Here is a 25,214-nt window from a genome sequence, read left to right on the forward strand (position 1 = left end):
AAGGAGCTAATCCGGGATTACAAATTAAGGAAAAATTCAAAATTACTGTTTTGTGTTTGAGTTTAATCCTTTCTCCCTGTAAACTCCTTTTTATTGGAATGTTGTTTGTATTGATTACTGTTCCGTCCTGTATTTGTTTCCCAATTTTTAGTTTTTAATTGATGTAATGTATGCTAAATAAATTGTTTTAATACTATATTTTTTCCAGAGTGTTTTCACATATATTGAAATTTTCACCTGTTTGCATTGCTTCCTTGTTATATGTGAGGTGTTGGTTAGTTCACTGTATGTTTGTGAGTACTTATGTACTAATGTTAATTCGCCCAAAGGGAATTACTTTCTGACTTGCGTCAATTTTGGAACCCTATCCCTTTGGTTTTGGGGTCCCTCTCTCTTTTATTAGAGTGCTTAAAAATCCACCTCATTGGCTGAAGTTTGACTTCTTTCAAATGAGGGGGATGTGTTACTAAACATACTATGTCGTTTCAGGCCTATGGCCATTTTACATTATATACTCTTTGTTGTATATGTTATACTGTATACTGCTATTTTAAAGTACTGGGGTTTTCAGCCTGACAACAGGGAATGATTAAAGCATGTGAATATATAAAAGATTCACTGTTGGAGCATTCCTCATTACTCATAACAGAGGCCTTAAAGTAGAATTGAACTTGAGGAGAAAGACAATCAGAATTTGATAATCAGCATGGCTAGCTACACATTACTGTGGGCAGCTTGTTTCAAAAGCATTTATGAAACCAGAAATTATTTTAGAAAGAACATCTATTTCCTGCTAGTTTGGAGGCCGTTCTTCCCAATAACGGGTTACTATGTTTTGAAATGAAGGATGGTGAGCTCATAGAACATGTGTATCATTCTAACCCACGAGATTGGAGTAGTTGGTAATGTTTAAAAGGGTAGAAAGAACCTGTTGAAAGCAGTGGACCCGACTGAGCCTTTTGAGTGCATAAACATGTTGATTGAACATGACTGGCTTGAATATTTCCCCTAAAAAAATTCTGGTTTTAATCCTTTCCTTACTGGACATTTAACAATGAAGATTGTGCCCCCTGTAGACATTTACTGCATCACTGAATAACTGGTAACTCCAGAAAAAGCCTTCAGATTGGTCCCAGCAGCTGCTGATATTGGTACAATGCCCAATGCCAATTTCCTGTTTCGCTTACAGTACAGACACAAAGGAATAGACCAACACAGATGAAAATTCCAATTAGCAGGCACCAAACGAGTTTCACCCTGGAATCAAGGCACAATAGTCCACTTAGACAATAAAAGAATAGTTCAGAAAAGGGGAGCTGAAAATGTCTGTTGAGTTCCCTTCTTGATTGCAAAAGGAAAGAGCAACTGCGATGGCGGCGTGCAATCATCCTTTTCACAGGAGCCCCAGTGCTAGGTTTGGACCAAGTTCCTAGAAGGATGCCCGTAAGTGCCTCATTAAAGGGCAACAGGTGGTTCAGAAGTGGAAGCCCCAGGTTGAAGCACCTCAGACAGGAGATTAATCCTGACTTGCACGGAGGCAGCTCCAGTCCGAGGACTTCAGCTGCCCTCTTTACCACCATGGCATAGGAAGCTCCATCCACCGTAGCCATCCGTAGGAGGTTAGAGCTTTCCAGTATCTGGGGAAGTATCCAGAACACTGGCCCCCCCAAATTCCCCATACCAGTCCAAATTCTCCTCAGAGACATCCTGGTTCTCAAGAGGGTCACAGACCTCTCCCATTCCTATCCTGAGTGTAGCACGTCTTCAAAGTGCTTAGGCAACAAATAAGAACCTCTGGGTTCTGTCGACATCAGAATCGACCTCAATTGATGCCATTCCGGCTCCCTGTCATTGGGAATGAGGGTGGGGCTTGCGCCACCGACAGGCATTGGTGACGTCGCAGGCACGACTTTGGGTTCAACACCGGGGAAGGTCGTGTTGGCATGACCGGCGTCGAACCGGATCGGATCCCTGAGGCCCCACCGACAACGTGGCTGGAACCAATGGGGCCCCTTCCAACCCCGCTGGGCCCGAAGGCTCTCCAGCGGGGTTGTTCTGCTCAAATACACGGTGCATAGCCTCGTAAAATTATTTTATTTGAGCAGGAGTCGCTCCAGCTCTCGGAAAGGGGAGGAAGAGAGAAGTCGACTCTGTCTCCGGCTCCGCTGAACAGTGCCTAGAGTGTTGGTGCTCCTTACCTCTCTCGACGACGGACGCCAGTTGAGGTGAAGACGAAGTCCGCTTGGACTTCTTCTTCTTCTTGAGCCTCTTCCCTGAGTGTCCAGAGGACCTCAAATGGGAGGAAGAGTACTAGGGGCTCTGGGAGCGGTCCGGCACCTCCTCTACTTCGAAAGGGTCCATTAGCTCCTCGGAGTCTCGCTTGACGTTGTCGACTGCCAGGCTTGCTCCCTCAAGGTCTTCGGAGTCATCGCCCGATAATCCGAACACAACTTTTTATCATGGTCACGCTCGAGACATACGCAGTGGGGATGGGAAACCAACATCATGCGGCAAAAAGTCCTGCATGGTTTGAAACCTGTCTTCTTTGAAGACATCCCTTGCACACGAAGATGATTCCAAAATTTCAAAAAACGTCGAGAAAAAGCCAGCCAAAAAGCAGCTGAGGGGTAGCTCTTGCCGGATCGGTGCTTAACTGGTGCAGAAAGAAAAGAACTGAAGTCTGCATGCCTGGGTGGTGCCTGTATCGGCACCACAATGTCATAACCAAAGCTACCGATGCCGCCGACGTCACACGGAGCCGAATGGAGCCACCCGACGTTGCACGCAAAGGGTATTTGCTCAGCAAAACTTTCCCGAATCAGCCTGGCGCCTGGGAAATTTAAAAGTATGGAATCTGCAGCTAGAAGTCTCTATCAGATAGGAGTCACATTTGACTGAGCAGCAGTACTGTCTTCTGCTTTCTATGGAGCAGTGCTCACTCTTTGTCATCATTCCCAGAAGCAACTTGTGCATTCAGTGACCAAGTACAAAACCAGTCTGGAGATTCAACAAATAGGATAAAATGCAGACAATGAGGCTGAGGAACAGAAAATATCAAACATCATCAATCCTTTATATTCTAAGATCTATCTAGAAGCTAGCATCAAGAAAACTACCCAAATACATTTCAACAGATTTAAAGAAAGCACAATTCTTTTAGTTTGTTCTTTGAAGCTAAGGAAAATTGATTGAAGACTATAGTCTAGTTTAGTCACTTACCAACATTTTTGCCTTCTTCGGTATAAAATACTGATAGTGAGATTTTTGGCTGTTTCTTCTGTTTAAGTTTTTTGTCAGTGTCTGTTGGAAAGCATTCCTTTATTGGCTGGGCTGTAACAAAGAATATATTCATTAACACCTTCAAGAAGAAAAATAAATATATTAAACTTTGTAAATGCACTTTAAGAAGCATATAGACCAGGTGCAACATTTAAGGAAAGACCACCTCAGTGATTAAATTGAGCTGGTGTTTGCTAGTGGTCGGCACAGAATTTTTAACATCACCTACTTATGACAGTCCACCACATGGTGCCACTGTCTTTCTATTTTTGGGGGTAGCACATCTGTTTAACAATTAAATGCACATTTAAACAATGATTCTACAACACACAGGCCATTCTTATTGCTTTGGGTGGCCTGGAACCGTTCAAATTGCCACATTTATAAAGTGTGATGTTTAATAAGGAGTATTTATACTGGCATGTGGCAGTCATGACAGTTCCAGTTGGTAGTGCTGCAGTGGCCTCCTGAGCAATGCATTTGCCCCTGGCTCATGTTCATTTACAAATGTATGTACTGCACCAGCTAATTTAGACATATCTGGCTTCATTGCTGACATGATATCCACGAAACAACCCCGGTATGTACAATACAAGCAAAAGTACAATCACTGCTTTCAGACGAATACATATATAAAGTAGCTGTATAAGCACAGTAGCCAGTATAGTCCATTTGGCCCCACCTGGTGGTATTTCTGCTTTGGCACTATTCGGGCGCCACATCAGGGGTCTTAAGGGAGGGGTTTTCTCACCATCTGAATCATCTTTAAGACTCTGAAAAAGGTAGAGGAATCAGGATTACACCCTGTATGCATATGTTGTCCACTGAACATTCTGTATAGCATGTTCCATCCATGCACTAGCAATCTTTCTTCATAGTTTCACCTTTCAATTAAAAACATGCTAATCACCATAAACCAATGTTCCTTGTACCTTAATATAAGCATTGTAAAGTACACTATTACATTTTCTAGCGTGTCACACTGTGAGATCTTCAAGGAGTCGGTGCCATTATGAAAGGCTCAGTTTAACACAAACTATTAAAGACCCTCCATCCATGAAGTCACGTGGTAACCACAGTTTTCTAGTTCCTTCAATACTATTGTGGCTTGTTTATTTTTGCTTAGCAGCTACACCATGTATTTACAACACATCTTGTCTGCACCAGTGGATTGTTCTCACCTCTTCTGTCCTAGCTGCACAGATCATGATGTTTACAATCTATTAGAATAACCTACAGAAACCATAAAGGAGTCCACTTTCCAGTGGTGTTTATGAAAAGACACACCTTATTCTGAGCCTATTAGTGTCCTGTGTATCCAGAAGCTGACAGGGCGCGTCACACATTGGGAGGACCTCACTGAAGGCATTTTCATTCCACATTCACAGCTTGTGATTGGAGCTAACTGGGATCATAAGTCAATGTCTATTCAGGGATAGCAGTCATTGGAGAGCGGATATCAAATTTGGAAATCAAATGAGCTAGACACAAGGGAGATTTAAATGCACATTGTGCACCGTGGGGTGCCATATATATTTCAGCCATGTGCTAATGCCTTGGTTTCAAGGGAGTATGCATCCACATCTCCCTCTGCCCACTTAAGCTGTGAAGAAGGGCATAATGGTAATTTCCTACCCAACTGGCCATTCCCACCAGGGCCAGCTTTAGCACTGGTGAAGCCTGGTGCGACAATCTTTTATGTCCCCCCATGACCTCATCCTCAGATTTCCTAACTACGACCCAGCAAAAGTGCCCCTCATCTCTCTATAGCCCCTCTCTCACATACATTTAATTTTTTAAAGCGCTGGCAAAGGCTGACTTCACTAATCCACTCATCTATCCACAAAAAATACAGATCTGTTCTTTGCAGCAGTCCACTTGGGTACCGAGCAACCAAATTCAGTAGTAAGCCTCCCAAACTGTGTGTGAGTGAATCATTCCCCCGATACCGGCTTTAAATATATTTCATAAATGCAATCTTTTTGTCAGATATATCAGCTTGATCAGTTTTGAAAAATACAGATATTTTACTATCTAATGCTGATTTTTTTATTTTGCATACTTAATTGAGCATAATTCCCACAAAGAGAAATATGTCCTTTTCATGAAGGAAAGCAGCATGTGTGTCCCCAAAATATCAGATGATTATTTCTGATCCCAAACAGTAGCCTGCAATTTTAACCAAACCCTCAAATGTACTAGTGTCACACATGGACCCTTTCTGCCTGAATGTCCTTAAATATGGGTCTGCAGGATTTAATACGAATTCAAAGCATGTATTTGAATGCTAGTAGCCATTATGATTAATAGGTTTTGTTAATTTGTATTATTGTGATTTTGTTTCATATGGCAATATAGACACAGATACACACACACGTGCAGACACGCACACACACCTGCACAAACACCCACACACAAGATGTGCTTCCTTTGAGCTATTTTCTTATCTAGGATTTATCAAGGTCTTCTAACAAAATAAAAAATAAAAACCTTGGTTTCAATGTTCATTCAGAAGATTGTGATTATTGAAAGAAACACCATTTCGGATAGGTATATGTGATATTTTGGTACAAGGGTGCCTGCGCCGGCGCATGGCAGCTGTTTGTGCGCCAGCACAGGGATGTGACATATTATTCTAAATATGTCGCATTCCTGTGCTTTGGAAGTGCCGCAGGGCGGCGCAGCCAAAGGGCTTGCGTTGCTGCGCTGCGGCACTTCCTCGTAAATATGCCCCTATGTGTGCTCTGTAAATTTGTGTTGTGGAATCTTGTGATTGCTAGTTATATGTTGTGCATGAAAATGCATAATACCGGAAGCATGCGCCTGAAAAAGTGACTTGTGCATGTAGAAACTTTTAACACACCCACTTCGGCTAAACTGTGCACACTGGCCGCTAGTGTAATGCGACTTAGGCAAATGTGACATCTGTTTCTAAATGTTTGAACTGACATATATATGGCACAAACACTGTACCTCTGCAAACGTTACTTCCGTTAATGAATCACACTTTATGCCGATACTATGTACCATCGCAAATCCGTGCTGGTTATGGAGTTCTATATGACTGTCAAAATGTTAATAAAGAAATAAAAAAAAATAAAAAAGCATAGTCTCGACATAGGGCCTGTCTGGCAAGGTTACTGCAAGTGCTAGAGAGACATACATAGTAAAAATGTAGCACCACAGGCAAACTGTACCATTCTGGCCAGGGTGAGTGCAGTAGGTTTTGGAAGTGGTATCTTCTGTCGTCTGTTTTTCTCCCTCTGGAAACTAATCATGGCCTCTTCTTCCAAGGAAGGGTGAATGTCCGTCTGACTTCCTGAGCGCTGCTTTAGGGATTCCACAAGAAAAGCGCACTGTAAAGAGACACATGGGAAAACTGGTTGAGAATTTATTTTAGAATAGGGCTCTGATTATAAAAATGTTAAACATCATCTCTTTCTCAGTTTATTCTGTTCGTGGCACTTTATTATATTCTGTGGAGGTGATTATACATACAGTCTGATGTCCAAGAAGCGATCTCGTCACATCCTTAGTATGAATTCAGTTGGGACGAATATGTCTCTTTACTACGCATGTGATAGATCGCATGCCAATACAACGCGATCATTACAACGACCGCGTTGCTACACTGCGAACCATTACATCGCTAGTCGTTACAACGACTAGCTGTAGGGGACGCCCCGGATTTAGGAATAGTATTATTTACTATTCCTACTCCAGTTTGTGCAACAGCAGGGAAGGTGTTGGACTATAAATCCAACACCTTGTGCCCCCATCGCAAGTCGTTGTAACAACTTGCGATGTAATGGTTTGCGATGTTACAACGCGGTTGTTCTAACGACTGCGTTGTAATGGCATGCGATCTAAGTGCTGTTTCCCCTTTGGGACCAAAATAATGTAAAGATACTGCACCTGCATTCTGTTTTAATTATGTATCACATCTGCATTTACATTTTTTCAATGGTACAACATTTCAAAGATGGGATGCACAGCAGTTCGTTAGCAGAGAGCTTCGGTGATGTGTATAGATGCTGCATACCCCACACAGCATCATAACCATCGATTTGGCATCGTGCTTACTTTCATGCAGTTTGGGTTCCATTTTATGGATGATATTTGTGTAGTGTTTACTTTAGGAACCTGAAGGGCGATTGTGATGTTTGGGTAACTTGAGTTTTCAGATATATGCCAGTTGTACCCATTATATTATAGCACATTAGAATTTGATTCCATGCATAATTATATTTTCCACCTTTTGTCAGCATTTTACACATGAAATCTGCTAATCTTTATGCTAGCGCCTGGAGGGCATGCAATTACTACTACAGTCATGGTCTCAGCTATCAAAGGGGCAGCCGGTGCAGTGCCACCGTGCCCCAGAGGTGGACCGGCGGGACAAGCATGCCCTGCAGGGGAACTTTTCCTGCCTGCAGTTATTTTAGAGCAAAAACAACAAGGTGATGGATGGCATGCTTGAATTACTCTCAGTTACTGGCAATCGCTCTGTCCCAATTCCAGACCCTCGTTTCCACTCATGATGCGATTTTAGACAGCAATCCACCTTATGCAAAACAGTCTAGGCCCTGCTCCAAAAGGAACAGTCCTGCCCTACTGGCAACTCAGGTCCCCTCCAGATGACCTTGCGTGGAACACTGCATTTGGCACTGTGGTTCCAGTTGTGGCAGGGATTTTCCTAGCCGCACATTAGACTCAACCGTGTACAGATATTGCATGTTTGTGGTTGGTGTGAAAGTGGTTGTATGAATGCTTGGTAGTATGTTTGTATTTATTAAATTCTAACCAGGGAGACTAGATATGTTTTCTCTATAAAAGTATATTTTCTGTTATACTGCTTTGTGTATTTATGAAAAAGACCTCTTTCTGATTGAAATTCTTATCACCATAGATGGATTTATAACCATTAAAAATTAAAGAAATGTTGATGTGCAAAATGTTTTAGAAAAGAACTATCTAAAAAGAAAAGAAAAATATGTGTTTTTTAAGAAAAAGAGAAACAAGTTTTGATAAAATAAAAAAATATAATGAGATGATCATATGTGTCACTGTTGTACCTTGGTATATATTCAAATGTAAATGAACAATGTCTGAATGAAATTATATATAGGCCTTTGAGTATAGTATGGGGGCTGGGAATCCGCCCCGTCTTTCATTGGCTAGCTCCATAAATGGAGGCTAGCCATTGGAAGACACGTTTGTCCGTCAATGCAGGACCAGATTCGGGGGCGTTCCCGAGAATTTTTGGCTTTTGGCGACGTCAGCCGAAAGCCAGTTCTCGGGCACGCCCCTGAGTCTGTTCCGTCATTGAGCCGGCACCCGCCTTTCTGCTCATAACGCTTTTCTGCCCTAGCGAGTGCTCACCTCGCTTTTTTGTAATTAAATTGTCCCCTGGCAGGCGCCCAGGGACCTTGCCGGTATTGTTTATTTTCACTTCGAGGGAGCCCACCCCTCGGTGATTTCACTCCCCGCCTGCAGTAGCTGAGACGGGCCGCCGCGCTGCCCGCGACGACCCGGAAGCTGAGGGGGCGACCCGGGAGTCCCGCCCCCCTAGCGCGGACAAGGAGAAGCAGCTGCACCCACCGGCAGGGCTCCATGGTTGAAGAGGAGCCCCGCCGCCGCCCGAGAGAGCACCCAGCCCCAAGAAGCGGGACCGGGTGAGGAAGAGCTGCAGCGAAGTCCCACCCCCCCAGCGCCGACAAGGAGAAGCAGCTGCACCCACCGGCAGGGCTCCTTGGTCGAAGAGGAGCCCCGCCGCCGCCCGTGAGAGCACCCGGCCCCAAGAAGCGGGACCGGGTGAGGAAGAGCTGCAGCGAAGTCCCACCCCCCCAGCGCGGACAAGGAGAAGCAGCTGCACCCACCGGCAGGGCTCCATGGTCGAAGAGGAGCCCCGCCGCCGCCCGTGAGAGCACCCGGCCCCAAGAAGCGGGACCGGGTGAGGAAGAGCTGCAGCGAAGTCACTTTTGAGACCTGAGCCCTAAGAAAGCTTCAGATGGTATGGAATGGGACTAAAACTACAGTTTAATGTCCCAGTCATTCAACACTACTCACTCAACCATTCATTTGCGTCTTTATGAGTCCATGGGTTGAACATAATGTACATAATCCCATGTAAAGGGGCGCAGTTCTTTTAAGCAAAAGAAGTTCAAAACCTAGGCAGCAGGCCAGTTATACGAGTGTCCGTCTACATCTGGGATTCTCCGATTGTGGATTTCGACTCGTTATATGAGAGAAGGTACTAAAAGAATGACCTCTCTTGACTACCAAAAGCCCTTCTAGTGAGCCGCACGGTTTTGAGAAGGTGATTCACTGCTCAAAAGTCCAGTGAAAAGGTGAGTTTGCGTCCTTTGCGTGTTAGTGCTTTGGGTTTTGGGGGGCCCCTTGTTAACTAGCTACCAACAACACTGCATTTTGCACACTCTTCTCTTGGTTGAACTATTTTTGGCCTGCCTCTCGTACTGCTTTACCTGTTTTAAAACTCAGAACAAAAAAGTCTTTGCTACAGGCCCAGTCTATTGGCTTAATTGATTTAGTTGCACTGTATTGCACCTCTACCCAATTTTTATTTTTACCTTTCCTCTTTGTCCTTCTCCCATTTCTGTTGCCTCCCCTTTCTTTATAGTAGCCCTAATTTTCAAGAAGGTTTGTTGCACTTATAAATACATGTGCTGATTTTTAGCTCCATCTCGCAGCTTGCCATTGCTGCCATCGTGTTTGTCCTTTAATGTCTTCCTGCCACGCACTCAGTGTCACCATCATGCAGCCTGTAGGGCAGTGCGACCTAGTCTCTCTGGACTGGATTCTGATATGCCATCAGACTGAAAGCAGCACTGGTGCTGAGGGAGAAGGGGGTTGAAAGATACAGTGGAGCTTCAATTGAGGTACCCTGGATTGCCTGTTATGCAGAACCTTAAAGGAGTGCAGGACAAGATCATGTATTTAGAAGGTGTATTTTAGGCTCAAGGCTTCCAGGCACTGGAACAGATTACGTTAATCTATGACACACACAAAACATAGAAAACTGGCAGGATGCCATGGAGTCTGAGCAAGCAGGATGAAGCTCATGGGTTCAGTGACGCAGTAGAGAGACATAACAACTAAAGGTAAACAAGCAAGAAAAGGAAAAACCGTGCAGTAGAAAAGATGATGTCAACCGGAAGATAACGATAAAAGATAGATAAGAGTGAAAATGACTTCACTCAGAACCATGCAATTGATGCTTTGCAGATTAGCAACTACAAAATAGAATTCAAAGGGCCCTATTTTGTCTCCGACGAGTCAACATATGTTAAAATGCAGCAATGCGGTAAGAGCCACCAGAATAGAGCCTTTTCTTCCGGGTGCTGGTGTGGCATGTTGTCTTCAGTGACGTTCCTGCTTCCTTGCCTGTAGAGTCATACGATAAAGGAAGCACACCCTCTTAAGGTTCTATTTGACCTCGAAGATAAACGCAAAAATTCTTTGTGCAGTGAACTTTGAACCATCTTCTCTTCACAAGAGTTGCATTCCCATTCAATTAAGTTAGGATCTTTTTTATGCATTAAATTAACTCCATTGCTGTTTATTCCAAATCAGAAAATGAACTTGAGAGTTCCCTTTCCAGTTCGGAGGCTTCTTTCTTAAGAGCATAGCCTAGTTCTCCACCGTTCCCTCTGCTGACGACCTTCGGCCCCTTGTCCCTTCATACAACCTGTGTCGTCCTGGTCTGTCTCAGTGGGTGTTTGTGTGTGGCATTTGCGAGAGATTAAGCTATTGGCATTGTAAATGACAATGCCATTTATTTATGTTAAAAAAAAACATAAATAAAAATAATGTCAAGAGCAATGCCAATAGTTCTAACTTTAACAAAGGCAAAACCATTGCATTGTAAATGCTTGTTTGTTATACCCCTCCAGATGGGAACAAGCAACCGGGTCAGTTTCGACATACTTAGCTCTCATCAGTAAGGAGTAGCTTGGGTGCAATGGCACAGTGAGCACAGGACCAACATCTGGGCATATCCGTCGCACTTAGGGCATCTATTGCAAAAACAACAAGGTGATCGAAGGATCGTTTGAATTAATCTCAACCCCTAGCAATTACTCGGTCCGCATTCCATACTATGGTGTTTTGCCTACTGTGCCATTCTAGACACTGATCCACCATGCGCAAATCAGACTTGGTCCTGCAACAGTAATAGCAGTCCATCCCGTAGTGCTGGGCCAGGTCCCTTCTGATGGGAACACAAGCAAGAAAAACAATGGTTTGTAATGTGGCTCTGAGCGAACGTCAGTGGCTGATAATTATACACGCATTGCTACCATCACCTTGTTGTTTTTGCACCAATTATTTTAGATGCTGCTCGCCCTTAGGTGCCTGGATTTGTGTTTACATTTCGGGAAAGGAAAGTAGAGAATTAGGATGAATTGGAAAGTAAATGAAAAAGTGATTGTGAAAGTGAAAAGATTCAAGAAAAGGGGAGGAGAAGACGAAAACATATGACCAAATGGGAAAAGGGGGAAAAAGAGAAAGGGGATCAAAATGAGGAAAAGGGAAAAGGCAAGATAAATTGGCAAGAAATAAGGACATTAGGGAGAAAAGGGACATATTAGATAAGGATAAGTTTGAGACAGAACAGAGGAAGAGCATGGCAGAGGAAGCAGATAGTGTGCGGAGAGTAACCAGGAGGTAAAGGTGGGAGATGAGCGGAGAGAGGGATGGAGATTGGAAGGCGAGAACGAAAGCTAGAATGAGAATGAAACTATTTTAGTATAGCAAGTGAAGTCACACCAGAGTCCAGATGTATGAAGAGGCCACCTCACCCCAAGTAAGTCTGTATTTTAATACTGATCCGGGGAGTGGCTACGTCACTAACTAGTGTGTGAGTTCTGAAAAAGCTCAAAAATCACAAGAAAATAGAGGGGGAGTTTAAGCCACTGTACGTACTCCCAAGGTAAAAGATCCAAATCACAAAAAGGTAGAGTAGCTGTATAGTACCTTGTATGTTAGTGTTATTCAAATAAGTCACTGGTACCATATTTAACAAGACTTTGGTGTGGCAAGGGTAAAAAGAAGAAAGATCAATCTTTTTGAAGAGGAAGTCTCACCCATGTAATGTTGCATGCTTCATCATAGGCAACTTCTCCCCTCCCTGGTATGTCAATGTCACCAGGGCGGACTTGACCTCCTAGTGGACCTGATGGAGGGAGTTCTTAGGTAAGGTATTTTACTGTAAAAAAACAGGAGGATCCAGATAAAACTAAAAGTACCTAGAGGTAACTGGGTTTTCACCTTTATAGTGGTAGCCTCTGGAGCATCTAAAAACAACTATTCGATGGGGTGAGAGCACAATGGCTCGGTCAATCGTCCTTCTGCCAACATGTTTTTGCCCTAGTTTTAATTGTTTCTCCTGGTCGAGGGCATTCATATGGGACGTGAATCCCGGCCGGCCGGTTGGAGGGTGCCTCCGGTGGACTCTGCCACTGAACCTTCTATCGGATCCCTGCCCTTAGCGCTGTGGATGCCGCAGAAAACTGCAGGAAGCGCTGAAAGCACATTCAAAGACGCTGCTGTGAGACCGGACCGGGCCCTTGGGGGAGACGGTGAGTGAAATACCAGCTGGTGTAGAGCGTCATCTGGTGCCTTCCCTAAGCGGTGTGCTGGGTGGGGCCTATTGAGGGATTTTATCCAGCTGGGCCGAGGGGGCCGCTTTTCAATTTTGACACTGGAGCCGCTCCTGGAAGCGGTTGGATTTGGCAATACGAGCAGGGCACCGGGGGCCCCTGGAGAATCTGACTTTGGTGGTTTTGTTCTCCTGGGTAGCCGGTGCACTGAGTGCCATGCTCGAGCGCCTGGCCAACAGAACTTTTCCTGATTTTTGTTGAGAGTGCTGTGGAGAGACCTGACCATAGGGGACACGTGGACAGCACACCTGATGAGTACATGATGCATCGGAGCCGCTGCACTTGAAGAGGATGGACTGTTTTACCCCCTACTGTTAGCTGCCATTGTTCAGTCAGGACCTCGTGGAACAAATGTTTGGCTGCCCTGGATGACCCTCAGCTGCATTGAACTCTCTTTCCCCCTCTGTGGTGTACCTGCTTGGACTGGGCCCTGGTGGAGCATTTGCAAAGGGAATGCTATGGAGTGAAGGGAGGCCCTGCCTGGCCTGGCTTCTCCCCCTTCATCAGTCCAGGCCAGCTGCAGCCTTCGCCCGGAGGCCTACTGGGGGATGCAGGTGTTAGCAGTGTATAGATTGCTTTGCAGGTCCTTTCCATTGTCCTTCTTGCTGCTGGTGGAGGTGTCTCGAACCCTCTCTAGATTCTGAACCTGTCTGCCCTCACATAACCAGGACTGTGCTCAGAGGAGGACAATTGTTTACTTCCCTCATATCCAGGCCCACACCGTTCAAGCTCACTGAGCTCTTAATAGGACGACTCTTAGTTAGGACCATGAATTTAGTTTTGCTTACATTAATTTTTAGGTCGTTGACGGTGCAAAACTCCTCAAAGCGGGTCAGTGCAGTTTGCAAGCCGCTGCGAGTCTTTGAGAGGAGTAAGGTGTCATCAGCAAAGATGAGCATAGGGAATTTGGTCCCGCCCAAAGATGGAGCATCAGTAGGGGTATTTGCAAAAAACTTGACCACCTGGTCAATGAACAATAAAAAGAGCGTGGGTGCCAGGACACAACCCTGACGGACGCCACGAGTTACGGGGAAGCAATCCGTCACCTGCCCTTGGCCTCCCCACCTCACCCTGGCAAAGTTACCCTCATGTAATCTGACAATCAGGTCCAGTAATTCTAATGGCAGTCCCAGATCTCTAAGAACGGTCCAGAGTTTGACCCTTGGCACGAGGTCAAAGGCCGATTTCAGATCAATAAATGCGGCATAGATCGTTCCGCCGCCCAACAGCACCACCTTCCAGTAAATCAGACAAAATCTGAAGACCTGGTCGATGGTGCTGGTACCTGATCTGAAGCCGGCCTGTAAGGGGGACAAGATGCCCTCCAACTCCATCCACCCCTGGACTCTAGCAAGGACCATCCTCGCAATGACCTTTTGTAGTGAGTCAATTAAACTTATTGGGCGGTAGTTTCCCAGATCTGAACGGTCCCCTTTTTTAAAAATTGGGAGGATCTCCGCCCCCTTCCAGGACACAGGGATCCTGGCCCCCATGGCAACGGCATTCGCTATCGTGGTTATGTAAGGAACCCAAAGTTGGGGATTGACCTTAAATGAATCGGCCGGGATGCAGTCCATCCCTGGCGCCTTCCCCCTTAGGACCAGGCGGAGCGCAGACTCAGTTTCCAGTGGCGTGAAATTTAACTCTTGGTTAGGAATGAGAGTGATTACCTGCCTGGTTTGAACTCTGTCGATTTTTAAGTCAGGGTCCATAAACTGACCAGAGTAGAAATCAACCCATGCTTCTGCGGACACATGGTTAACTGGGGTTTGAGAGTCAGGATTTCTGCCCCACTTAACAATTTCCCAAAACTTAATTTGATTGGCAGAAGTGCATGCATCCAGTAGGTCAGACCAATATAAATCGAGCCACTCCCTTTTCGCCTCCCACTGGCTTCTTTTGTACATTAAGCGTGCCTCCTTTATATCACTGGAAATCCTAGATTTCACTGCTTTGACTAAACGGCTGTGGGCCTCCCTGCAATTTTTATTATACCATTTTTCCCGAGGACCATGTACCTTTACGGTGCCTTGCGTTGGTGGAATCGTCAAAAGGGCCTTAAGATGAGCAAAACACCGTTCGTGAAGGTCACAAATCTGATCACCAACAACCCTCATGTGAGCAAGGGACAAAATGTCACTCAAAGTCGACGAGGCTGCCTTCATTATGCTATCAAGGAGGGTCGGGTTATCCACAACCCTGGACCATCTAAGCCTTCTTCTATCGTTTGTTAAAATAGCACCCCCTTTTACATGAACAACAGAAGCGGGCCTACCGAATCCACCTGGAAGTCTCAAACTAAGTGACAAAGAGTTGTGGTCGCTTTCAGGGCGGGGCACTACTTCCATGTCAATCAAAAGTGACCAATATTCCATTTTTAACAGGATGTAATCTATCCGACTTTTTCTCACCACATTGTCAAAAGTGGGTTTGCCAACTTTGTCAGAGGCTGTACGACCGTTGGTTGCCCTTAGCCCCCAATCTAGACACAGCCCCATCCAGTGTAAGGCAGCCTCAGAGCCTCTTTTGATAGTATCCAGAGACAGCATAGGGATGTTCCAGACGGTATCCTCCGCAAACCCCAGGTCCTCCCCCGCTGCATAAAGCGGCTCCTAGGTGCAGTTGAGGTCCCCTGCTAGGACGAGTAACTTGTCTCTCCCTAGCCCTTCAAGGTAGGAGTCTAACACATCTAGGATACTAGGGCAGCGCCACCCGGTTGGCCACGTGCATAGATGTTAATGACTACAATGTCCTGGCAATTTTCTTTGCTTAGTCTAATTCCCAAGAGGTCCGGGTTATCCACACAGATCCATTGGTCGATAGCCAATGGACTGTTTAACCCAGATCACTAACCTTCCCGATGCCCGACCCTTATTGCCCCTTATTGCAGGTTTGAAGAAGTTTAGGAACCCTACCCTATAGATAGGATCAGGGGCCCAACTTACCTGAAACAAAAGAATATCAAAAGTATCAATAAAATCCAACCAGTCCTCTGAGTCCATACGACTATTCAACCCTGCCACATTCCATGATGCTAATTTAAGTGTCGCAACCTGACTGTGTGTTGTTGTAATACTCTGCATACCACTAAGATCAACTCCCAAGGGTGCTGCTATACTCAGTTGTGGGCCGGCCACCGTGATATCCTCTTGGTGAGGGTATTCAGAGGCCGCCACCATCTCCCTCTCAATGCTAAAGTCCCCCTGAGTAGACACTCCAGTACCAACTCTGTCTGTCCCACATACTTGGTTGTCCAGAGCCCTCCCATTGCCACTTGCTCGGTGAAGTCAATCAATACAATCCAGGCCAGAGAGGGGTTCGTAGCGATTAAACAATAATGGGTGCTGCGGGATGTAAGGTGTTCTATCAGGATGATATCTTCTAACAGGTATTCTTGGGAGGTTATGACTGAAGGGGAACTCACAGGATCGTTTGGGATAAAAATACCCAAGGCCTAGAGTCTGCACATCCCCCAACCTCCCAAACCTTGCTTCCCTACGTAGAAAATCGACCACCCAGGGATCCTTAAAGGATTTAATAATGCAGTCCCCTTCTAAGTCCTTGGTACAGTGGCCCACCCATTCTACTCTTCTCACAAACAATATTTCAGTCGAGGAGGAGGGAGGGAGAGGGCGATTTTTATTTAGCCAAAATACAACTTTGTTTCGGAGGTCCCCGTGTGATTCGTTTGAGCCCTCCCTAAGAGGAGCAACCCCTGTTAGAACTATCGTATATGGTGTTGCTTCTAGAGGTAAACCTGTGTATGGGGTACCCGTTTGCTGGCTTTCACAAAGGGAGTAGGGGGATTGGTGGATCTGCTCCCCTTTGCACCATTGGTTAATTTGGGCGTTGACGATGTGCTTGGGACACTCATTACTCTATCCTGAGGCCGAGCAGCCACAGGAGGTGTAGGGCTAATCGGCTGGCGTTGGTGGTTAGATTTGAAGGGAGCCTTCTTTGGCACCTGCAGCAAGAAGATTGGTGCAGGAGTACAATCATTATTCCCAGAACTCCCCCCTGTCACTGAGCCCTTATTTTTATTAAGACCAGGATTGGATACTGAACCAGCAATTACTGACGATGAAATTTTACCTATGGTTACATTTTTCTGGCCTGTGGAGTTACTTGAGGAAGAACTAGGATTCCCCAGAACAATTTGGGAGTTTGCCATCTTTTTTAAGAGACCAGTATTGGTGTTGACAATGGACTCGAGTGCATCCAATTTGGCGGTCATCAAACGTGTTCTTTCAAGTACAGGGCGTAAAAGAGTTTTAAACAAAGCTTCCTTTTGGCCAGCAGGCTATCATCACTACTGTAACAGGTGGGGCATGGGTCCGAGGGGCCGAAGGGATTGTGAGATAGACTCGGGGGATCATTTAAGACTAGGACAGGATGTGGGGTGGAGATGACTTCAAGAGTTGGGACAGGGTGAAGTGCTGGGGCATTAGGTTTTTGAATCTTGGTAGCACCCCCCCCCCCCCCCCCCCTCTGATGGCCCTTACATCTTTTCCTTTTTGTGGTACTTTTCTCAGAGAGTCCTCATCCTTAGAGGAGTCCGACTGAGATTGACTGGCCAGGAGCACACTGCCCTCCCCCCCACTGCCTTGTGTATCGTCGGGGCTAGAGTCGCTCTGTATCATAGTCGAAGGTGGGCCTTCCCCCTCTACCTCACGGTGCACATCCACCGATATTTCGACAAGATGGAGGCTCGTATTTGGGGCCCGAACATCAGGGCTGGGTATTGTGGCCAACCTTCCCAATGAAGATCGTTTCCCGTTAACCAGATCTATGGAGAACCTTTTTTCGACCATGGCTATCTCTTTTTCTAGGATGCCTGTGGCTCTAGTGATGAAAGCGTCTAAAGGGCCAGAGACTACCCCCTTTGTGGTCTGGAACTGTACATTGCGTTCTTTACCTGAACGTAGAGGCATAATTAATTATAACAATAGCCGTACAATATTGGCACAACAATAACAAATACGAAGAAACAGGGGGGGTGGCCCAACCCAACCTCGCCCGACCACAGACGGCCCGCCCTTGTCCCGGGCTTCTCCCGGCGCGCTCCCGCGCTGCGTCTTCTGTGCCCGAAATATAGAATGTTTCACACGGGGGGCGGGGCTAGCAGGGAGAGCGGGCCAGGTGTTCCGAGTTGGCCGGGCAGGGACTCCTGGTAGATGGAGTCCCTGCAGTGCTCGCAGCCCTACTACCAGCCAGAAAGAAACGCCCCAGCAGTCCCAGCACGAGTCCAGAGCCCCCAGCAGACTCCCTCAACGGCGCAGCGGGACCCGCGCAGCGGGTCCGGCAAGCAGTTAAACAAAGGTCCTGAAAATCCTCACAGGCAGCCCAACAGCATCCAACACAGGGCGGTGATGAAACGATCCCACAGTGATGAAGGTGAGTGGCCTTTTGCAGTCTGTCCGTGCGGGGGGGGCGGGGCTAGCAGGGAGAGCGGGCCAGGTGTTCCCAGTTGGCCGGGCAGGGACTCCTGGTAGATGGAGTGCCTGCAGTGCTCGCAGCCCTACTACCAGCCAGAAAGAAACACCCCAGCAGTCCCAGCACGAGTCCAGAGCCCCCAGCAGACTCCCTCGACGGCGCAGCGGGACCCGCGCAGCGGGTCCGGCAAGCAGTTAAACAAAGGTCCTGAAAATCCTCACAGGCAGCCCAACAGCATCCAACACAGGGCGGTGATGAAACGATCCCACAGTGATGAAGGTGAGTGGCCTTTTGCACTCTGTCCGTGTGGGGGGGCGGGGCTAGCAGGGAGAGCGGGCCAGGTGTTCCGAGTTGGCCGGGCAGGGACTCCTGGTAGATGGAGTGCCTGCAGTGCTCGCAGCCCTACTACCAGCCAGAAAGAAACGCCCCAGCAGTTCCAGCACGAGTCCAGAGCCCCCAGCAGACTCCCTCGACGGCGCAGCGGGACCCGCGCAGCGGGTCCGGCAAGCAGTTAAACAAAGGTCCTGAAAATCCTCACAGGCAGCCCAACAGCATCCAACACAGGGCGGTGATGAAACGATCCCACAGTGATGAAGGTGAGTGGCCTTTTGCACTCTGTCCGTGTGGGGGGGCGGGGCTAGCAGGCAGAGCGGGCCAGGTGTTCCCAGTTGGCCGGGCAGGGACTCCTGGTAGATGGAGTCCCTGCAGTGCTCGCAGCCCTACTACCAGCCAGAAAGAAACGCCCCAACAGTCCCAGCACGAGTCCAGAGCCCCCAGCAGACTCCCTCGACAGCGCAGCGGGACCCGCGCAGCGGGTCCGGCAAGCAGTTAAACAAAGGTCCTGAAAATCCTCACAGGCAGCCCAACAGCATCCAACACAGGGCGGTGATGAAACGATCCCACAGTGATGAAGGTGAGTGGCCTTTTGCACTCTGTCCGTGTGGGGGGGCGGGGCTAGCAGGCAGAGCGGGCCAGGTGTTCCCAGTTGGCCGGGCAGGGACTCCTGGTAGATGGAGTCCCTGCAGTGCTCGCAGCCCTACTACCAGCCAGAAAGAAACGCCCCAACAGTCCCAGCACGAGTCCAGAGCCCCCAGCAGACTCCCTCGACAGCGCAGCGGGACCCGCGCAGCGGGTCCGGCAAGCAGTTAAACAAAGGTCCTGAAAATCCTCACAGGCAGCCCAACAGCATCCAATACAGGGCGGTGATGAAACGATCCCACAGTGATGAAGGTGAGTGGCCTTTTGCAGTCTGTCCATGCGGGGGGGGGGGACTAGCAGGGAGAGCGGGCCAGGTGTCCCGAGTTGGCCGGGCAGGGACTCCTGGTAGATGGAGTCCCTGCAGTGCTCGCAGCCCTAATACCAGCCAGAAAGAAACGCCCCAGCAGTCCCAGCACGAGTCCAGAGCCCCAAGCAGACTCCCTCGACGCCGCAGCGGGACCCGCGCAGCGGGTCCGGCAAGCAGTTAAACAAAGGTCCTGAAAATCCTCACAGGCAGCCCAACAGCATCCAACACAGGGCGGTGATGAAACGATCCCACAGTCATGAAGGTGAGTGGCTTTTTGCAGTCTGTCCATGAGGGGGAGGCGGGGCTAGCAGGGAGAGCGGGCCAGGTGTTCCGAGTTGGCCGGGCAGGGACTCCTGGTAGATGAAGTCCCTGCAGTGCTCGCAGCCCTACTACCAGCCAGAAATAAACGCCCCAGCAGTCCCAGCACGAGTCCAGAGCCACCAGCAGACTCCCTCGACGGCGCAGCGGGACCCACGCAGCGGGTCCGGCAAGCAGTTAAACAAAGGTCCTGAAAATCCTCACAGGCAGCCCAACAGCATCCAACACAGGGCGGTGATGAAACTATCACTTTCCACTTTATGCCTGACTGTCCCACATAGCGAAGTAGAGCCTTCACGGTGTGTCTGCGTCCTCTCTAAGGTGGCGAAGGATAAAGACGCCAAACCACCTCACTAGGGTAAAAACGACAGTTATACTACAGCAGTTAAGCACCTCCCTTATTTGTAGATATGGCTTCTTCCTTTCTGGAAAACGCAGCCCTCTCAGCAGTGATTCAAACGTCCAGAACAGCTCTGGAATCCAGGATTGATGAAGCCCGCAGGGAAGTGTTGCTTCTGAGGCAAGATCTCAGAAACATTGCGGACCGAGTGACGGCCGCAGAGAATAGGGTGTCTGAGCTTCAAGATACCAAGCACTCCTTTGGGAAGAATTTGGTGGAGGTGAAGGCAAGCACTAAATATCTACTATGGAGGTTTGATGACGCAAAGAACCGGGCACGGTGTAACAACCCGAGACTGGTGGGATTCCCTGAAGAGATTGAGGGGGCAAGTGTGGCTGACTTCTGGGGGCAGTGGCTCCGCTCTACCTTTATGTAGGATAACTTTTCCACTTGTTTCGTTACTGAATGGGCACACAGAGCGCATGCCAATTGGCCACCGCCGGGTGCCCCTCCACAATTGATAATTGCACACTTTCTGAATCTTCAAGACCAGGACAGTAGGACATTCGATGCAGTGAAGGCCAAACTCCGGTCCATGCAACTGCAATACATGTTGCTCTTCTGTTCCAAATTGAAGGTGCTCTTCAAGGACAAGGCCCACTTCTTCCTCACACCAGAGGATGCCTGGTGCTGGCCCAAGTAACAGCCTCAGCTCCGGCCGTCGCTGGGTCAGCCTCATGAGTCAGCTGGACATCAAATACAGGGGGCAGACCTAAACTCTGGGCTTCGATATGCCAGAAAAGGATGGGAGGCCCTGCCTGGCCAGCCTTCTCCCCCTTCATCAAATTTGGTCTGGGTGTTTTTCACCTTCGTTCCATGTTCCAGGTTTTGAAAACAAGGATAGATCCCAACAGGATGTTCGCTGAGGTACATGGTCCAAGGGAGAGGACCGATATCACTCTTAGTAGTCTCTATGTGCCCCACAGCCTGCAACAACCCACCCTAGACAAAGTAACAGCCCTGTTATTAGAAACTGAATCTTCTCTCCCCATCCACATCCACACTCTGTCCATTTTGCAGCCACGCAGGTTCTTTCAGATCTTTGGTGCCTTCATTGCTCAGAGGATAGAGGGTACTCATATTTCTCTGGGACTCACAGGGTCTTCTGTAGACTAGACTACGTTTTTGCTCTGGCGGGTGAGATTAGTAGGATCTAACGTGATGATTCCCTTACTATGGGTCTGTCTGATCATTCACCGCTTTGGTTTTCCCTGGGCAGGAAGCTGTGACACCCGGAAATGGCGTGGAAGTTAAACGCCTGGGAACTGCGAGATGAGGTATTTTCACAAGAACTGCAAGTGGATACTGAGCTCTATTACATAGAAAATAAAGGGTCTGTAGATTCCACCATAATTCTTTGTGAAGCCTACAAAGCGGTACAGAAAGTAATTGTGCATAAGAGGAGGAAGACTAGGGATATTGAGGCTATTGAAGGCAACTGGTGCGCTCGGGACTCCTGGAGTTTTGACTGACCCCCAGATTCTTAGGAAGATTGCGGCTTTACGCACTGAATATCGTGCTCTGGCACAACACAAGGTGAGTAACCCTATTCAGACAACACAACACCACCTATATGAAATGGGAGACAATGCAGGTAAACTCCTGGCAGGACTTAGTAAGCAGGAGGCCCGCTGGGTGTGGCACATTGTAAATAGCGCTGCTGAATCCCATACGATTGATGGGAATATAGCAGCGGAATTTGATGGTTACTATGAAGCCCTCTATGGGGCGATTCCCCTCTCGGGGGCCCAGAAGATTGCGGACTACCTTGACACAGTGGCTATGCCGGTCCTCCCTGTGGAGGACTGTGTGGCCCTCGATTAGAAAATCACACTTCCTGAAATACAAGTGGCTATGGTGAGGTTAAATTTGGGAAAAAAACCTGGGCGCATGGTCACCCGGCTGAATCCTTTAAGAGAAATGCCGGGATCCTTGGACTTCACCTCTTCAAAATGTTCCTTGAGGCCTGCGATGTGGAAGCACTGCCGCCTGACCTGAAGCGTACCACAATTGTGGTTATTCACTCAAAAAAGGGAAGCCAGCAACAAGCAGCGGCTCATACTGCCAGATTTCATTGCTAAATGTTGAGACTAAAATCTTGGCCAAGCTTCTGGCTACCAGCCTCTTTGAACACCACTGGATCCATAGGGACCAACCAGGTTTTATGCCATGGAGGTCTACTAGATACAACCTGCGCAGGATCCACAATTGGTAGGCAACGGTTCACCCCCGGCAGGAACCCCATGTGTTCCTTTTGTTAGATGCTGAGAAGGCTTAGATGTAATTCACTTGCTGTTCTTGTCCCAGACCATGGAGAAATTTGGTTTTGGCCCGAAATTACGAGCCTGGATAGCACTGCTATAGCAGGCCTCTATGGCTGCGATGCAGTGTGGGTCAATGGAGTTCTCTCCTCGGAGGTTCCCATTAGGAGGAGGACCAGAAAGGGCTGTCCCTTGTCCCCCCTCCTGTTCGCCCTCACCATAGAGACCCTGGCTTGTCTGGTCCGTGGTCATACTGATATTAAGGGTGTCAGATCTACTGAGACTACCATGGAAGAGAAAAAGATTTCACTATATGCAGATGTTATATTGTTGGCCATCACCCAGCCGGCAGAGACAATTCCAATGGTTTATCAGGACTTTGAATGCTAGGACACCAACTTTGTGTATAATATAAACTCGGATAAATCGGTTTTGTACCCCACGGGCGGGGAGCTAGAATTGTCCACCCTTCCGGGGAGCATACAGATGTATAGGGAAGGGTTTCAATATCTTGGGAAATATATGTCCTCTATCCGGGAACAGTCCCTGGATCAGAATCTGAGGAGGGTGCTGGTGGATTTCCATGCCGATGCAGAACTCTGGTGAGCATTACCACTGACACTACTGGGCAAAGCTGCCATATTTAAAATGATTACCTTACCAACATTCTTATATATCCTCCAAAACAGGTATTATAAGAACCCCAATGAGCTTTTCTTAGGATTGAAGGAGAGTTCAGAAAATTATAATGGAACAATGGGCACTCCAGGATAGCACTGAAGACACTGCAGCACAATCAATACAATGGAGGCATTGCCCTCCCTGATATCCGAGCCGACTACAGGGCAGCCCACTTAATCATTAGCAGTGATTGGGATTGTGCATGCCAAGGCCATCCACCATATACCTTAGAGAGGACTCAGTTCCAGACAAGGTCCCATCTGCATCCTCTCTATGGGGGGAAAGGTGCTGGACTGTTGCTGCAGGCAACTCAGATGGCGATCGATGCATGGACCAAAGCAACAAGATGTATCGGGTGAGCGAATAGAGTAACCCGGGAGACTCCACTGTGGGTAGGGGTGAGATTTAGGGAAATTGGAAAATGTAGGGACTTTGGAGCTTATAGGAATATTTTATAGGAATATCTCAGATCGGGAGGATGGGGGCCTATTGCCCTTCCGCTCCCTTCAATAGGATTATAAATTACAAAATACCCAATGTTTCAAGTATGCACAGCTCAGTCATGCAGGGTGTGCAGTGGATCTGGAAGTTCGCCACCTGCCCGACTATTCCCCCTTAGAGGGTAGGCTACTCATGTGGGAAATTGAGGAAATGGTTGTTTCCTTCCTATACAAAACGCTCAATAATAATATGCCCAACACTCTGAAGAAGTTGAGGGAAATGTGGGAGAATGAGGTGGGGGAACTTGATGATACGGATTGGGAGGCTGCCTTGATGCACCCTAGGGAGGTGGCTATTAAATCTAGACTGAGGATCATACAGGTGAAAATTCTCCCTCGAGTCTACTATGACCACGGTTGCCTAAAGACATTGGGGAGAGAGGAGTCCCCTGATTGTCAACGGTGTAGGAGAGACAAAAGAACCTTCCTTCCTCCACACACACTGGGTTGCCTTACCATACAACCATATTGGCAAACAATACTGAGTGAATTAGGCAGTGTTTTGGGGCAAATTTCCCAGTGGGGCAGATGTACATTCTCTTTGGTATACCAACAGATGTGGGTGTCCCACACGTCAAACTTGTTTTCTGCAACTTGGGTTTGGTAGTGGCGAAGAGAGATGTGGACAAGTACTGGCTTCAGTGCTGGCTGACAGAGGACGGGGGTGGGGGGGTGGGGGGGAAGCGGGGGGGGGGGGGCAAAAAAAAAACCACTTACCTTTTGCTGCTGACCAGCTGGCCATCTCTCCCCTTTGGTCCCTTCAGCCGCCTTCTCCTCTGCTTCCGTAGCAGATGGAAGCTGGAAGCACACAGGCTCACTCCACTATGCCAATCACAACGCTGCAATGCATCGGTGTGATTGGTCTGAGCGCCATGGTTCATCGCTCAGACGAGGACTGTGAGGCTTTGCATGTTCCTCACCAGGCTGTGTAAAGCAAGCCTGGTGGGGAAGATGGAAAGTGCTCCGGACTGTTTAGCCGGTCCAAGAGGGCCGACCAAGCAGTCATGCGCACTTGGAGTTAGCAAACCACTCCTCCCCCGTAACCCCAGCCCCGCCCCCCCAACCCAGCCCTAGTGAAAAATAAAATGATAATAACCAGGCTATTATCATTTTATTTTTCCGCTGCACTGCTCTTAAAGCAGTGGGGGCGACGTTACTCCGCCTTAGTGGAGGAGCCGCCACTGCTATCCCAGGATATTAGATGTAAAAAAAATTAGAATTTGGAAGAGTGTGCGCGTTTGCTGTCGGTGACCTGGCCAAAGAGGCCATGACAGAGCTGAAATTGGATCATAAATCCAAAGTTGTTCTGAACAGCCCCCAAAATACTTTTGGCCCAGGGCCCCCAAAATCCTTAAGATATCCCTGGTGGCAACATAT

At 47.8% G+C, this 25,214-nt stretch overlaps 1 protein-coding gene across 3 annotated transcripts in view; it reads right to left on the reverse strand.

Moving 5' to 3' along the window:
* VWA3A (von Willebrand factor A domain containing 3A) overlaps positions 1 to 25,214 on the reverse strand; it is a 544,099-nt gene that overhangs the window by 248,702 nt on the left and 270,183 nt on the right. For all 3 annotated transcript variants that reach the window (XM_086940772.1, XM_086940773.1, XM_086940771.1), the window contains 3 exons: positions 6,477 to 6,635; positions 3,962 to 4,052; positions 3,220 to 3,330 (listed from right to left, as the gene is read on the reverse strand). In XM_086940772.1, the coding sequence (XP_086796898.1) occupies positions 3,220 to 3,330; positions 3,962 to 4,052; positions 6,477 to 6,635 (361 nt within the window). The remainder of the gene's footprint in view (positions 1 to 3,219; positions 3,331 to 3,961; positions 4,053 to 6,476; positions 6,636 to 25,214) is intronic.

This window comes from Lissotriton vulgaris, chromosome 10, assembly GCF_964263255.1.
Source record: "Lissotriton vulgaris chromosome 10, aLisVul1.2, whole genome shotgun sequence".
NCBI classification, from domain to species: Eukaryota; Metazoa; Chordata; class Amphibia; order Caudata; family Salamandridae; genus Lissotriton; species Lissotriton vulgaris.